This window comes from Haliotis rufescens, unplaced genomic scaffold (genome assembly GCF_023055435.1).
Source record: "Haliotis rufescens isolate VD_foot unplaced genomic scaffold, xgHalRufe1.0.p SCAF_2, whole genome shotgun sequence".
NCBI classification, from domain to species: domain Eukaryota; kingdom Metazoa; phylum Mollusca; class Gastropoda; order Lepetellida; family Haliotidae; genus Haliotis; species Haliotis rufescens.
In genome coordinates this window covers 32937324-32954064 of record NW_025963890.1, presented here as the reverse complement: position 1 = coordinate 32954064, position 16741 = coordinate 32937324, and the positions used below count along the sequence as shown (strand labels likewise).

Here is a 16741-nt window from a genome sequence, read left to right as displayed (position 1 = left end):
ACATGTGTAGCTATAACAGTTGCATGTGTAGGGAAGGGGTAAATGTCATGTGCCATCAACCTGCTTTATCCGTGTGTGTAAACTTGTGTGATTGTGCAATGTGTAGCAGCATAAGGCCCGTGCCTGGCCTGGCCTGTCTCCAGAGATGTGTGTGGACCACGTGGCAGGAGATGATCACATACTTGTGTACCTGCTCAGGGGACATGGTTAGATTACTGCCAACAGTGATGCACACAAGCTGCTCACATTGCACCCACCCCCAATAGCTTCAATGTCCAGCACCACCGACTCCAAAGAGTTTGCAGTGTGTGGAGGAAGTTCACAGTGTGGCAGCAGTCCATCAGGCTGTCATCATCAGCATGAGCATGGTCATGACAGTCTGACCTTTCCTGGGACGTTCCCTAACCTTCAGGACCATATGCATCTGCACCTCCTGGGTTCTTCCAGCCACAACACTGGTAATGTGTGTTGCTGAAATAATTAACTTCCAGCCACATCCTGGGACCTTGAGTAGGGTCCAGCCTTGTTGTCTGTTTCAACAAAGCAGTTGACAAGACATACAGAAGAGAACTTGTAATGTCTCACATGCTTTCTATGGTCTGTAAGAAGTGCACTCAATCAACCAATGGCAACATGTAATTAAACAGAACACCAGCAATAGAATAGCAAGTGATACAACATTTAATTCAAACATATACACCTTGATGTTTTGAAAGTTCAACATGGTTTGTAAAGACATCAGAACATTAGAAGGAAGAATATCATCATACAGTGGTGTGTACCAGAAAGTCAGTGGTATGAAGAGGTAATGTTGGAGCAGACGGCCTAAAAAGAGAGATGCTAAGCTAGCAAGTTCACATGCTGGTAACATTACAACTTCCATAACCATGCTTCAGGTGCTCCTGGCATTTGAACTTTGCTTTGTATGGACATTCCACTCAATTAGTGTGAGCATTCCCATTGTGTTGGGTGTTGGCACACATGAGTTGATACATTGGCTGCTGGGAGCCCTTCCACATGGGAAGATGCTCACTGTTTTACCTTTCCTCCCTCATGCACAAAGAGAAAAAAACAAAGTTGACACAGAGTTTTTTGGCTGTTCCAGCTGTCTGGTATTTGATTTAATTGGTCTTGCTATTGTTGGTGTATGCATCAACAAACAGAGACTTCAAGTAAATGTCATCACATTTGGTCCTGTGGGTGCTGCTAAATCCCACCATAGGATGTGAGCTACAAATTACACAATATTTACTTGTGCAATCCAAATTTGATTTTGGATAACAAATGTTCATTTCATTTGAGATTTCCCCTTTCACATTTGCTATGTGCAGGTGATGATCACAGTGTTTTTAATGAGGGCTTTCTAAACAGTGAGGTATATTTGTAGAGAGAGGTGATTGTGAGCATGAGTTTGGATGACTGGTCATTTGTCTTAATTCGCTGGGATATGATACAGCTGATACGGATGAGTTTTGTGCTTGATGGCTGTAGCCTGCACAACACAGCCACCTGCAGCTTCAGTAACAATACACAGGGCATGCTGGGCTCCTAGTGCCTCAGCACAACAGGTCTCATCTCATGGGGTACAGCACATGACACTACTCTTCAGGAAGCATCAATGTGGCAATGTCAAGGGTAGAGGGTATGGAAAGGAGAACCTATATGCACTATGTGAAACAGTTAATATTGATTTTCTTAATTTTAGCATGAGATCTTTAAATAAATTCATAAGTTTACAAGAAATGTTGTTTCCGCTGTGTGTGACTAAGTGCAGATTTGTTTGTTCCTTCCAGGCCAGGGGCACGTCCAGCTGGACATAGAGATGCGCAATGTGACCAAGTACAAGGGCCAGTCTGTACGCCTCAGATGTGAGATCACAGGCTACCCAATACCCAAGTATGCTTGGTTCAAGAACAATGCACCAATCAATGATGATGATGAAAAAGGCCGCTTCAATGTGCGCAGGACAGCTTGGGGAAGCAGGTATGGCCAGCTTGCACATATTTTACTGTACTTGGAAAGTGTGTTTAGTGGGGGAAAAAGTAAACAGAAGTTATTTTTTTCCCTCATTCAGTTGTATTTAATACAAACATGTACAGACAAGTTTTGAACCTTTGATATTGGAGTTTGAGATTGAAAATATATTGGGCATAAGCTGGCTTTGCTAATGGGGTTGGTGTGGTTAAGCCCAGCCAGATGGTATGATTGACTGCAACTCCCCATTATTGGATGCATGGAAACCTGTGCGTCAACCCACACTAAGCTGATATCACTGCATCTATACCATTAGTCCTAATGTTGTGTACTTCTCAGAAATGGAAAAGTGAATTTAATTAGGAATGTTGATAGTACAAGACATGCTGTGCACTTATTCATTGTGTATAAATCCTAGATGACAATTAAGAGAGAGCTCTTTGGCACTCTTGCCATCTCAGATAGGTGCACTGTTAGTATTGGAGAAAACATTCCTTATACAGTGAAGAGCCAGCTTGCACATAACTCTCCAAAAGCCAGATCCCTTTGGGCTGCACATGGCTCACTGGCCATTTCATGTGTCCAACTTTCTCCAGTGGTAATTTGCTTTGCTTTGTGCCAGACTATTAGGTGTGTTTACAAGCAACGAGATGCGTTTGTTCAGACTGGATATACTAAATGGAGATTAAGTATGTAGTGTAGAGTAGGCAGCTGTACAGATGGCATGCCTGCAAGCTAGTGAACATTCAAGTCATAATATTGAGTGTTTCTCTAACCTGTGTGATGACATCTCCTGTGCAGGGCAGTCAGTCCTGCTTCCTCAACACACGTTACATTCAAACCATAGCATCTATGTTTGTTACATTTTAAAAAAAGATAAAAATATACAAATAGCACCAGAAAATGTAGGGAAAGTTATGTATGGCTTCCTGCCTTGAGACTATATCCTGGCATGCTGGCGTGTAAAACTGGGATATATTTATGAGTGATGGTCTAAATTGTTTGGAAAACTTGTCCTGTCTTCATGCCAGGATATTTATTAAGTCAGCATGTTTCAATTAAAGCATTGCTTAGAAAGTATCAGAAATAACTGTCGTGCAATCTGTCCTTCCTCACAGATATTTTGCAGATGGGATAATCTGCCGATGTGTCTTCCAATTGACATTCTTCACCTTGTTCAATCAAATTAAAGCATGCCCGACTCGACCAGAAGGCTTGTATCATATAGTACTGTAAGTTAATTACTGGTTGCCATGAAAAATGTTGCCATAAAAAATGTTGCCATTACCTCTAACAGCCTGCTCTTAGGTTTACCAGTTCCTGTCTCATTCTGATTGTGCAATAATTAATCTCAGCAGAGTTGTTGATCCTTTGTCAAACACAGACTTGACAGTTTACATGCTGCTGGTTGGCTCACAACAAAGCCTGCTACAGACACATAGTTAGCTCTTCATCTCCACTCATCTTCTTCACTCAAATGGTCACAACTCTTTGCCACTTATGCAGGAGATGAATTGCAAATTAGTGTCACTGCCAATTCAGAATAAATAAACTTCTTAAGTGTAAAGTTTTTTTCTGATTAAATTCCTTTTTTTTCATTTTAATTAAAAAGGTGATGTATATGAATCTGGTGTGTTTCACAAGAAGGATGCTTCCTCTGATAGGCAAGCATCCTCTGTTGTTGCCGCAGCTTCAGCTGACTTCAGTCTTATCAATGAGTCTTCTTTGTACGTAATAATCTTTTTCATTTTATAAAGATTCATCAGTTTTGGGTAAACTGGGAGCTTGCAATTACACTGACTTTGATCTGAATGTAAGTCTTTACTGTGATACAAATCATCTCACCAGAATTAAATTACTGAATGGTTAGCCTGTCCACAGACAGTTCCCAGCAAGATGCCTCCATATCAAGAATGTCAAGCAGTATCATTTTGTTAGAGTAGTATATCTGAGCTAGATTGTTCCTGAGGCAAGCTGAGGTTATGTCTCCCAGTCCACAGGGACTGCATTGAAAAGGTGCCTAATTTATTATGATTTTCAGATGTATAAGTTACAGCAAAGAGGTCAAGACTTTGCTTTAGTCTGCATCAGTTATGTAACTTAAAAACTAAAATATCTCCAGCAATGATTGAGTTGACTGTAAGGAAGATGTTTTGCTAAAAGACGTATCAGATGTTGTACATATCTGATAGAGGAGGTCATGGATGCTGTTCATAGCAAGCCCATGGCCAGTGATGAAAGGTGTGCCGTAGCTAAAACTGGATACTCTTAGCATTCCCAGAATCCTTTCACAAAAGTAATCATTCAGGTATGGGAGATCATAATGTCTGTTGTGTATTGTATGACGAGGTCATGTAGCAATACAAAACTTGTCTATAATGTGGCAGTAACTGATGAGTAACGTTTTCTTGAGATATCTCAATTATTAGGATTCTAGCTCACCTGAACCTGAGGTTCTAGTGATCCTCTCTTGTGATGCATTGTCGACCCAGCACATACCTGGCAAACACTTTTCCATGTTCTCCTCATTTTCCAAGCAACGCTTTCTTTGAAATGTTCTTGAAGACAATTTATAGGAATGTTCTCCATTTGTGCTTGTTTCAATGGAATTCACAATTAGATATCTTGTCTTTTGGCATATTTTGTGCTTTTTTACCTATGACTTTCATGACACACCTGTTTATGTACTTTTCCTGTGTTTTGAACATCTCCTTAGAAATCATGGTGTGTAGGAATTAGGTGTCAATAGTCCCAGTTAAAGTTTACAAATTCTCTAAAGATTACCAGTTGACTTTAAAACATTCATGGGTGCATACCCCTGTACATTATGCACATTTGACAGTTCCCCCTGAACATATCAAGCAAAAGATCCCAGCAGTGCCACCTCTTAACATACTACTAGAATTCTGATATGATTTTAAGCATGGCAACCATATTGAAAATGGCACTTTCGCATCCATTTTTGTATTTATAATTCTGAATTTCGACTCCCAAAGTGTGTCAACTTGGGCACTAGGTCTTACATTATCATGTCACTTTTTGTAGCAAGAGATGTTGGTCACCAGTTAATGTTTAACGCTACAGTGGTTAATTTAGGTTTGTTGTGCCATTTCTTTGTGCAATGGGAATCAGCATTTTGTTTTGTGACAAGTAATCATGGAACAAAGCCCAAGTAGTTTCCAATTTGAATTATTGTAAAACATATTAAATATTACTTTTTGAAAATGATACAGAGTTAAAACATATGTGCAGAAGTCCATATCAACCCTCATGACAACCCTAATATCATATTTCACTATGTTGGAGTGCAATTATTTGACCGTGAGAGTTCAGTTGTTCTTTTGAAGTAAGGCTGTCACAACCTGTGTGTACAGTTGACTGGTTCTTTTGAAGTAAGGCTGTCACACCATGTGTGTCAGTTGACTGGTTCTGTTGAAGTAAGGCTGTCACACCCTGTGTGTTCAGTTAACTGGTTCTGTTGAAGCTAGGCTGTCACACTGTGTGTGTGTTCTGATTATTTGTTCTGTTGAAGCGAGGCTGTCACACCATGTGTGTTCTGTTAACTGGTTCTGTTGAAGCTAGGCTGTCACACCGTGTGTTCAGTTGACTGGTTCTGTTGAAGCTAGGCTGTCACACCATGTGTTCAGTTAACTGGTTCTGTTGAAGCGAGGCTGTCACACCGTGTGTGTTCTGTTAACTGGTTCTGTTGAAGCTAGGCTGTCACACCGTGTTTTCATTAAACTGGTTCTGTTGAAGGGAGGCTGTCACACCATGTGTTCTGTTAACTGGTTCTGTTGAAGCGAGGCTGTCACACTGTGTGTTCTGTTAACTGGTTCTGTTGATGCGAGGCTGTCACACTGTGTGTGTTCAGTTGACTGGTTCTGTTGAAGCGAGGCTGTGACACCGTGTGTGTTCTGTTAACTGGTTCTGTTGAAGCGAGGCTGTCACACCGTGTGTGTTCTGTTAACTGGTTCTGTTGAAGCGAGGCTGTCACACCATGTGTGTTCTGTTAGCTGGTTCTGTTGAAGCAAGGCTGTCACACCGTGTGTGTTCTGTTAACTGGTTCTGTTGAAGTGAGGCTGTCACACCGTGTGTGTTCTGTTAACTGATTCTGTTGAAGCTAGGCTGTCACACCGTGTGTTCAGTTGACTGGTTCTGTTGAAGCTAGGCTGTCACACCGTGTGTTCTGTTAACTGGTTCTGTTGAAGCTAGGCTGTCACACCGTGTGTTCTGTTAACTGGTTCTGTTGAAGCGAGGCTGTCACACCGTGTGTGTTCAGTTGACTGGCTCTGTTGAAGCGAGGCTGTCACACCGTGTGTTCTGTTAACTGGTTCTGTTGAAGCGAGGCTGTCACACCATGTGTTCTGTTAACTGGTTCTGTTGAAGCGAGGCTGTCACACCGTGTGTGTTTAGTTGACTGGCTCTGTTGAAACGAGGCTGTCACACCGTGTGTGTTCTGTTAACTGGTTCTGTTGAAGCGAGGCTGTCACACCGTGTGTGTTCAGTTGACTGGTTCTGTTGAAGCGAGGCTGTCACACCGTGTGTGTTCAGTTAACTGGTTCTGTTGAAGCGAGGCTGTCACACCGTGTGTTCTGTTAACTGGTTCTGTTGAAGCGAGGCTGTCACACCGTGTGTGTTCTGTTAACTGGTTCTGTTGAAGCTAGGATGTCACACTGTGTGTGTTCTGATTATTTGTTCTGTTGAAGCGAGGCTGTCACACCGTGTGTTCTGTTAACTGGTTCTGTTGAAGCGAGGCTGTCACACCGTGTGTTCTGTTAACTGGTTCTGTTGAAGCGAGGCTGTCACACCGTGTGTGTTCTGTTAACTGGTTCTGTTGAAGCTAGGATGTCACACTGTGTGTGTTCTGATTATTTGTTCTGTTGAAGTGAGGCTGTCGGGGACATGTTTTTCTCTGTTGAAGTTAAGCTTTAGGTGACCAGTGAATTGCCTTCAATGACCAAATATTCCATGTCTCTTCTCTACATCTTTCCAACATCAAGGAGAGGCATAGCTAGATTATGGTAGATAGGCAAACTGCAGTGTCTTACATGTCTCTTTGATTACATTGCCCCACAGATAACCCGGAGATAGAGGAACAACAAACAATAGACACATATAGGAGTTTAAAGATGGTTTATTGAGGGGAGAAGTATTGTCACTTCCCCTGTAACTAGCCAGGATCAACAGTTTTATCACCAAGCACATTCATTGTTGAAGCAGACTCAGGCAAACACTTCCACGGGTCACGTTTCATCATCACTCTTCCCTTTTGAAAACTCCCCTTGACAGAAAATTGATAAGTTTTGGTTTTAAACTCACACTTATAAAAACCACATGTCATTTGTTATCAGTCCTGGTGATAAGAGAGAAGGTTCTCCATTGGAAGGAGACTTCATACAAAGTGGAAATACTCCAATCTTGAGGTACACATGCTTGGGAGCTAATCATAAAACAAATAGCGTTCCAAACTTTATTTCAGTATCGCTGAAATGTCCCCATAATACAAATCATTCGTTGAAAGTTAATATTCCTTTCTGAAATTTGAAATGTTCTAAAACTGATGACTTGTTCACACTAATATTATTTTTTTAGTAACAACATGTCCTGGATTTTGAAAACACTTTTATAACCATATTTATCTCCCATTTCCTGCCCCAAACTGTGGCTGATGAAGTGCAGAAATCAGTATAAATAAATATGGATATTTGATATAGAAAATAACATGTATTTATGAAGGAAACCAATTAGCATGAGACCACAAACAGGGCTAGCTGGTCTGCAGCAAGCTGAGCTAGGGTAGAGACCAGGGGTAGGGACATGGAGGTTACTGCAAGTGCATAGACCGACAAGGCAGGTGGATCCGCCAGACTAGTGTAAACACAGCCAGTCTTCACATACAGGGTAGTTGGATGCAGCCGCCATCCACAGCCTCACTGTCGTGTGCAGCACCAGTGATATTTTCCACACACCCAATGTTGTTTCACCTGCAAATTGTTTACCCTCAATTAAGCTGGGGTGTGCGCAGTGTAATAACATATCGCTTCACAGCTTTTTACAAGTGAAATTCCTTCAATTCTCAGACTGGAATGATCTTGGTCTTTGGTTATAAAACCAGTATTAATTTCAAACATTTACCCAAGTGAGGATAATGTTTGAATAGGTTACCATTCCAGGAATCCTCAGTGCACTCCTCATCCAATGATGCCAATGCAATTACATGTTCTTTATGGTGATGGTATCAAGCCATGCAAACACCAACACTTCTGAATCATTTTTAGCTGTCACATTGTGTGCCAGTCAGATATAGGTTGACACCACTGCAGGCAGTGTCACCACTTAGGGATACAGTAGAGGCATGCAGTGCTCAGTTTACACATCGGCAGCAATAGTCGCTATTTGTAAATTGTTTTCCAGAAAAGTTTCACTGAGAGGTATGTGATGTTTCAGACTGCGCATTTCAAACCTGGACACAATTGATACTGGCTTCTACACATGCAGAGCATCAAACAGCTTTGGACAAGAAGAGACAACTGGTGTCCTTGCTGTCCGCAATGGTAAGTATCAGCTACTCTAGCATTTGCATCTCAAGTCATATAATAATTAACTGTCAAACATACTGATGAATAAACTGTAAGTGACAACGTGTCATTTGATTGGCTGAGCAAGCAATTTTTTTGTGTGTTTATGCTTCCATCAATCAAATAAAAGATTAGGGCACACCCACTTGAGGACTACTTATTCCTTATTGGCTGATAATAGGGTGACTGGGCTTATGTTGCTTATTTGTGCTGAATGATGTTACTGATTTCGTATAAGTCTGTGAAGTTATTATTGTTGATGTATTTATTTATGAGAATTGACACTTTGCATTCACATTGGTGTTTTTGTTTATACCTCTGTAAACATGAAAAATATTGATTGGTCAGTTCTTAAATACAATAACTTCAGTGACAGAATGTGGCCCTTAAGTGTTTGTTGAGGTGAGACAGTCAGTGGTAACAGCCTTGAATTGGTATCTTTATTTCAATAATTTGCTTCACTTCACACCTTGTGCCTTTCATGCTTGTATATATACCCACAAATAACAGTGTTTGCGATTCCACCTCTCACCATCCTGTTTGCATGGTCCTGTTTGGGTGTGGCCATTTGGTGAAGAAATACATCAATTGAAATAGAGATCACCAGTGCGCAACAATAGTCAAATGTTGCAAATAAGGGTCATTAATGATATGAAAAATGATTAATGAAGTTCGAAATACAAAACAAATGTCAATGAACAACGCCGATATATCATACAGGTAACAATGAACAGACTCCATATGCAACAAAGAACAATGTGTTCTGAAAAACATCTGTCCACATAAACATCAACACTTAAAGACAACATTCACAATAAAGAATGCCCGATGGCGCTGCAATTTTGACAACATTCCAAATTCTAGCAGCGTATTCTTCTGTGTAAGATACATGCATGCAATGAGCAACACGGTGCCGAGGTGCACAACACATTTATTTATTACGTCATTCCTTGTGCTCCTACTGTGTTATGTCATATACATGTTGCCATTATAGTGCAACTCTGGTCGTCGGGATGTTTTGAAAATGCCTTCACTTATCTCGAAGAAAGGCATTGAAAAATAATGAGCAAACTATGTTAATGAAACCTTATCTGAACATAATTTTCAGTCATCATGTCAAATGACTAACAAAAAGGTATGTCAGTTAATATTATTGTGAGTAATAATATGTTGTCCTTGTTTCACTGAGTGAGAGCACCAGACGGAGCTACGCTGTGAAAAATATGTAAACTAGGAGTTGCCATAGGTGTTATATGATGTCAGATCCAGCTTAAGTTAGCTATCTCTGTAGTGACATCGGGCTGAAAGATCTGGGAACTAATTCAGCTGTAGCAAAAGTAAGTTGTGCATTTGTCAAATTATCTTGTGAAAAGATGAGAGTAAAAAATAACTTCATTTAAAACTCATTTAAAACTCTGTATGCTGCTGTAAAGTATCATATAAGAACGTCAAACACTGTATATGTGACAAAATAGTGCAAGTGATTCAAGGACATTTCATTGGCTAACCAAGCAATGTTTTTTGCATTTGAATTTACATAAAAACTAATGAGGCCAGATCCACTTGATGATTAAATATGCAGTCTGTAAAGTAAGTATTGTTGATTTATTTATTTACAAGAAATGTACATACCAGTTTTTACGTTATTTATTACCTCCATAAAAAATAATAATATTGAAGTCAATTCTTAAATAATCTTTGCTCCATTGAAATAATATATAAAGCTATCAAGTTTCATGGATAGTTGGAAAATTATTGGTACACAGGTGCTTAATGTTGTTATGTCTCTCCTCCAAAGGGTGGGGAGACATACTGTTTTGGGCTCGGTTCCTATTGGTGTTGCCGTTTGCATTGGCATTCCCATGCTATTCTGAGCCATAACCTGAAAGCTGTTCAGTGTTTTTCAATGAAACTTGACATATGCATTGCTCATCAGCTTAACTGGTGCCTTTTACTATTTGAAATTTTGCTCAACTTTCTTTTGTAACATACCCATGGAAACAATTTGGACAAGTCTGAAACAACTCTAGGCTTCGTTTCCGGCCCATTAGTCTCAAACAAATGAATATTTTTGTATGAAACTATACATGTGCAAGGACCACAAGCTCAACTATTGTCTTTTCATATTTTTCTGTTTATATTTTTTATAATTTCTTGTGTTTCCATGGAAACAATTTTGGCTTAGTGTCAAACTCTACAGCAAAGGAATATTTCTGCATGAAACCATTATCTTTCCAGGTTATATTTTGTTATTATTGTTGTTTTTTTATTTGCAAACACATTTATAGTAATAACTGAACTAATGTATGATTGTATAAAAAACAGGAGGGGGGGGAGACATGTATTTATGCATAAAAACACATTCTACATGTAGTTGTATTTGTTTAAAAATGTAAACAATAGCAACTTCTACCATACTACCACTGTCGCTATTCCGAGTTGTGTCATAAATCATGCAAGGCAACATCGTTATAAAAAAAACATAAAAGCAGACAGCAATGGTTTGATTTGTGTAAATACCATCCTCATTTAAACAAAAATCCACATCTGACCACACTGAGATGCAAACTGATTAACTGCCTTACATTTGTAAAACTAAAGTCTTTTGAAACGAATATCACATTTGGCTACAAGGTTGTACATATGTCCAATTTTGATGTTTTCAACAGACGTGTCATCTAACAGATTCTTATTTTTGCTAGCCAAGTCTTTTATCTGATGAGTTATCGGTACATACATTTTTGTGCTGAAATCGGCACACTTATCCAATTCTAAGGATAAACCATTTTGCATCAGAGAGGAAAGACAAAGTTTGGAATATTTTCAGTGTGATATGTAAATTGTATGTGTGGCATTACACATGTCCTTACCTCAAAATTTCTTATATATGTATCTCATTTATATATACAGTCGTGCCTCGTTTATACAGACACTTGCGTCATTTCACAATTCGTCCGTATAAACGAATTTCCGTATAACTAAAACCAGCTTCTTACTGGAAGAGTTACTTCCCTTCAATTATGCAACTCATGACAGATGACAGAGCAAACAGAAACATCCACTCAATCTTTATTCAAGACATACACGTTTCAAAAATCTGTCATGGAAGTTTAAACTTTACCACATTTTGAAACAATAATTCCAAATTGTCCAGATCGCCTGTGTTCTCGTAATAAAAATGTTTAAAATGTCACCAATTGTCGATTTTCCTATGGTATGTCCAAATTCAGTGCCATAATGCTTACTGATGGTTGCTGACTTGCTTGCAGACGCCATATTTATCGAATGGGATTACATGTACAATAAACAAGCTCGTCTCAAACGTAACTCAGTGTCACTTGGTTAATTGACTTCTCACGAATCAAAGGATTACCACCAGCGGAAGTGTATTGTCCGGGTAAGTGAGACAATTTTGTGAGCATTTCAGTGTTTTGTGTATGAGAATGACCATCCGGTTCAGGAATGAAAATCGTCCGGGAACTGAGGTTTCTGGATATCTGAAGTCCATATAAGCGGGGCATGACTGTATGAGAATATTTTTATTCACTTATAGTAAAAACTTTTCTTTTAAAATATGTAAACCTTGATTTACCATCTCTGCAATATGTTATTAATTCAAACTCTATACGGTTGAACATGATATTTATTGTGTAACTTGATAAATTCAAAGATCAAGATTCTGTATTTTTGTTGATGAATTAGTGACTTTGTATTTAATGTGTATTTCATTGTTGTGACTGAGGTCAGAAGGTGTGTCCAGCGTTCATTTCAAAGTTGAATTAAAAAATATATATAAAATAACATTTGTTGTATTTTAAGTTCACCTTGCACTGAGATACCAGTAATGAAGTAATGAAACTTTTAGGAAATAATACTAGTATGTATAATTATATAACTACACTTACTAGTATTTCACTCAAGCTAGCATAGAGCCCTTAAGAGTAAGTGTCACAAAGCAAACCCCGCTCTCACAATTTTTTGTGTTATAATGATAGGTCAGCTCACATGAAGATATGAAAAAATAAATAAACATCACACACTACGAATGAACATGTACAAACACATAAAAGTAATATTATTGATTTGTTTTAATGTACAAATTTCCTTTGTTTCATAGATGTTTCTTGAATGAATGTCAAATATGTGTTTGGTGAAACGTGGGGGGGGGGGGGGGGGCTTACACCTAGTTGTGCCCATGAAAAATGACCTTTCTTTGTAACATTTCATACTTTTATTTTGGCAACATTTGACTATTTTAGCGGACTGGTGATGTTTACTTCATTTGATATGTGTTTTGACCATATGACCACCGATAGTCCTGAGTAACAATACTGTGGTGTGTTGCAGAGCCTGCACCAGACCCACCGAGTTCAGGGGGGAAGAACCCTGTCAAGCCAGGTGATGTGGATTTCAAGGCAGAACTCCCAGGAGATGGAGATGAGTAAGTTTTCAAACAGTGCAGAAGTAGTTAAAGGCCGGCATGCGGGTATAAAAGATTTATTTAGATTAATGCAGAACAAAAAAACTGCTATATAATCACCAGTAAATACCTGACCAAAATAATGATCGAAAGGAATAGAAAATAAAAAGGTGTCTGCTATATGACTTTTTATTATATTTTCATTATTAGTTTCCATTTTATATGTATGAATTCAGAGAACCCTGCAAAGAAATAAATATACCTTTTTATAAAACATTGGACTTTTCTACATGGAATTTTGAGGAGAAGAAAAAGTCAATATAAAGACAAATATAGGTTTTATTTATAAGTGGGGAATATTGTAGCAAGTTACAGTTAGTAGAACTGTACAGTTACGGTTAGTAGAAAGACAGCCTTTGTTAACTCAGTAGGTCAGGTATAGTGAGTGCTTAAAGAAAAGAAGCTACTTGTGTCTATCAGTCAGGCAACAGAGATCCTTACAACAGTACCAAAATGCCTACATGCACACACCAAATGTCAAATATATAACTGTTGTTTAAATGTGTCACTTTTTTCCTTTAAATGCCGATAACTATTTGCTGGTTCCTATTACTTAAGAGATGTCACAATAAACATTTTGGTTGTTTCTCAGTCTTCTTCCTGCTGAAGAGGAGTGCAAGAAGTAATGCAGAATGGAGGACATAAGTTTCCACTTTTCTTATCGGTTACTGTTTTTTTCAACAGATTCAACGGCAAATACAACTCTGAGTTCCTGCCAGGAAAGTGAGTATGGTGATTGGCTATGATAGCACCAGATCCTGGTAGTTTTTTCCTGTTTTCAAAGTGCATGAGCATTGGAAACAGAGTGTTCCATATCGGTTACAAGGTTATCGTCCCATGTACATTCTAGTCATAATTCTTAACATAGGAGAGCAAATTTGCCCTTTTCACTGTAAATGGTTTTGACATGACATTTTCAATGTTTGATGTGTAATAAATATTTGAAAATCTTCTTTAAATTGTGTAGCATTATTCTCCAGTGGTGAAAGTTAACTATCAGAATACGTTCAAGCTAGTAAGTGGTTGTGTAAGAATTGAGCTGAACGGCATCCAAGCAAAAGGGTATTGTTGCCTTCATAGAGTGGATGGATGTACAACAATATGAGCACATCAGCACTACCATGTCCGGCACATGTTGTATTAAGCCATACAGGGGTGATTGAAACCATAGTGCAATTGCAAAGAGGCTTTGAAACGCCCACCTTAATGAATACCATCAAAAACAGGTTGGGGACTATTAGGCAGTGCTGTTTATGTTTCATATGTTGATACAGTTGCCACTACAGAGGCAAGGCTTGGCAAGGGCTGGTCTAAATAAATGATTGCTCATTACCCAACAGTGATAACATCTTGATGTGCTCAAATAGCAGATCACATTTGCACTACAACAACAAACTATCTTCCATAAATATATTGACCAGCACCCAAGGCCTATTGTTTACATTTTGAAATGATAAATCACAGACTGGATTACATCAATTATGAGCATTAGAGTTACATGATGCTAGTTCAACACTAAGTCAGCCCATGTGTGAGTGATTAGTGTACTAATGAGTGCAATTACTGTTGACTATACAATAGTGTTAATGTGGTGCTGGAGACCACACCCCTCCCCCACCTCACACCTCCACCATGCCCAACCTCCTACAGCTGTTTGAGGGGACACAGGTCAAATATCTGCATTAGAAAAAAAGAAACGAGCATAGGGGAGTAATGAATTTTATAATTGGCAGTGGAATAGTTTGATATGATCTGAATTTTAGGGCCAAATTGCTTTTCGATGATCTGCAACAGAGAATGGAACCTTTTATGTCTAATGCTTTAAATGTTATGTGTGTAAAACTGTGTATGTCCCACTGTGTTAAGTGCATGCTGCTGTACTACCTGTGACGGTTTGCCTGAGATGACATCTCCTACATGTATTGTCAGGGAGGAGAAGGAGGAGGATCAGGGCTCAGGCTTCTGCCAGATCTACAGAGGGAGCACCTGCTCCAAGTTTGTGGGAAACATGAGCATTTATGTCACATCCAAACTGACACAGAGTCGCAAGGAAGAGAAACTCATAGGTAATTAAAATACTTTTCTATCTTTTAGCTGAAGACCTGGCAATTTGCTTGTGATAATTCCTAGAATGGAAGTATCAGTTGGAATGATACATGTATGGTATGGAATGTTTCAGTATGGATGAATGATGGCACATAATGTCTCTGGGTAATATATGATATGAAATGTTTCTTCTTGGGTGGTGCATGATATGAAATGGTTCCACCTGGGTAATGCATGATACAAACAGATTTCTGTATAGTACTGATGTAAATGCTCCAGCACCATTATGTAGAAGCTAGTTCTTGAATTAGCTACAACATAGACATTTCATTTTTAAGGATATGATGTCATCATTACTATCTGAAGCCGAATTGTCAAACAGAACAATGTATTGTGTAAGAAGGGGTGTAACCAAAGTAATTAATTAGTTGTTTAATTAAAGATATCTGCAGCTGTTTGGTGTGTGACAGGGAGTGACAGAATAACAGCCCTTTGACAGAGATTGATGTCCACAAACAGATAGACACCTGCTTACCAATATCCACTGGTGCAGTGCCAGGAGGGGGCAGCACCTTAAATCTCCTCGAGCAGGCCCACTAGCACTCCATCGTTTGGGGCTTGGGTGCAGTGTATTGCATGTACAGCTGGGTTAACCAGCTGAAAAAGACAGTATAATGTACTGATAAAGACTGTGGATTGAGAAATACCCGACTTCTTCATGTTGTGGCAGTTTGGAGAGCTTAGTTTTGTAAGATTTAGCTATTAGACTTGCTGCTATTTCATGAATTTGATTGCTTATCTCAGGTTGTCTGTGCTTGGTGTTATCTGCTTATTTATGTGTCCTGCTTCAACTTTCACCCTGGCTGGGGAATTTCAGCCTGCTCTGAAAACTGTTCCCTCAGGACCTGTCTTTTGAAATACCCTAATTATTTTGCCGAGAACTGATTAGGGTGTGATGCCATTGAGGTTGTGTCACTAGGGGCATAACTGGTGGTGGTGGGGGGCTGCTCATTAGGTTCTTCATCACGCACTAGTGTTGGTCACACTCATCAGACTCTTGAAACAAAGAACGGCCTTTGCATGTTATTTGATATACTCTCAGCATGACATATTGGACTGCCACCTGGCAGGTACATTATTATCACCCATGATGCCGAATGCTCCTTATACATTACACCATGGAAACTAGATATACTGCTACTGCCTCATGAAGGTGACTCTATACCTCAACATGTGTCCATGTAACTGGTCTGGGCAGCACAATCTTTAGCTATAAGAGTTTGTCACATATGCAGGTATGTGATGATAATGTCATTTATATCTTCATATGAACCAGTCAAATTATATGTTTTTTTGTAGAGGTGTATGAATGAAAAAAAGCTTGCTCGTCAGGTATTTGTCATTTCTGGGGAAATATGGAACCGTGAAGATCCGGGGTAGAATAGGTCTTCAGACTTGGTTAATGCATTTGATCGTATCCCAATTGCATGGATCGATGCTCATGCTGTTAATCGCTGGATATAATGATCCAGACTTGATTATTTACAGAGCGCCATCATAAAGATGGAATATTGCTGAGTGTGGCATTAAACAACAAACAAACAAACAAAAATCTGGGGAAATATGAAAGGTGTGTGTTGAACTATTGTTTTATGTATGTTCC

At 39.1% G+C, this 16741-nt stretch overlaps 1 protein-coding gene across 5 annotated transcripts in view; it reads left to right on the top strand.

Annotated features, from left to right (window-relative positions):
• LOC124117948 (inactive tyrosine-protein kinase transmembrane receptor ROR1-like) overlaps nucleotides 1-16741 on the top strand; it is a 233569-nt gene that overhangs the window by 202459 nt on the left and 14369 nt on the right. For all 5 annotated transcript variants that reach the window (XM_046479969.2, XM_046479970.2, XM_046479971.2 and 2 more), the window contains 5 exons: nucleotides 1794-1983; nucleotides 8422-8528; nucleotides 12900-12993; nucleotides 13717-13755; nucleotides 14962-15098. In XM_046479969.2, the coding sequence (XP_046335925.1) occupies nucleotides 1794-1983; nucleotides 8422-8528; nucleotides 12900-12993; nucleotides 13717-13755; nucleotides 14962-15098 (567 nt within the window). The remainder of the gene's footprint in view (nucleotides 1-1793; nucleotides 1984-8421; nucleotides 8529-12899; nucleotides 12994-13716; nucleotides 13756-14961; nucleotides 15099-16741) is intronic.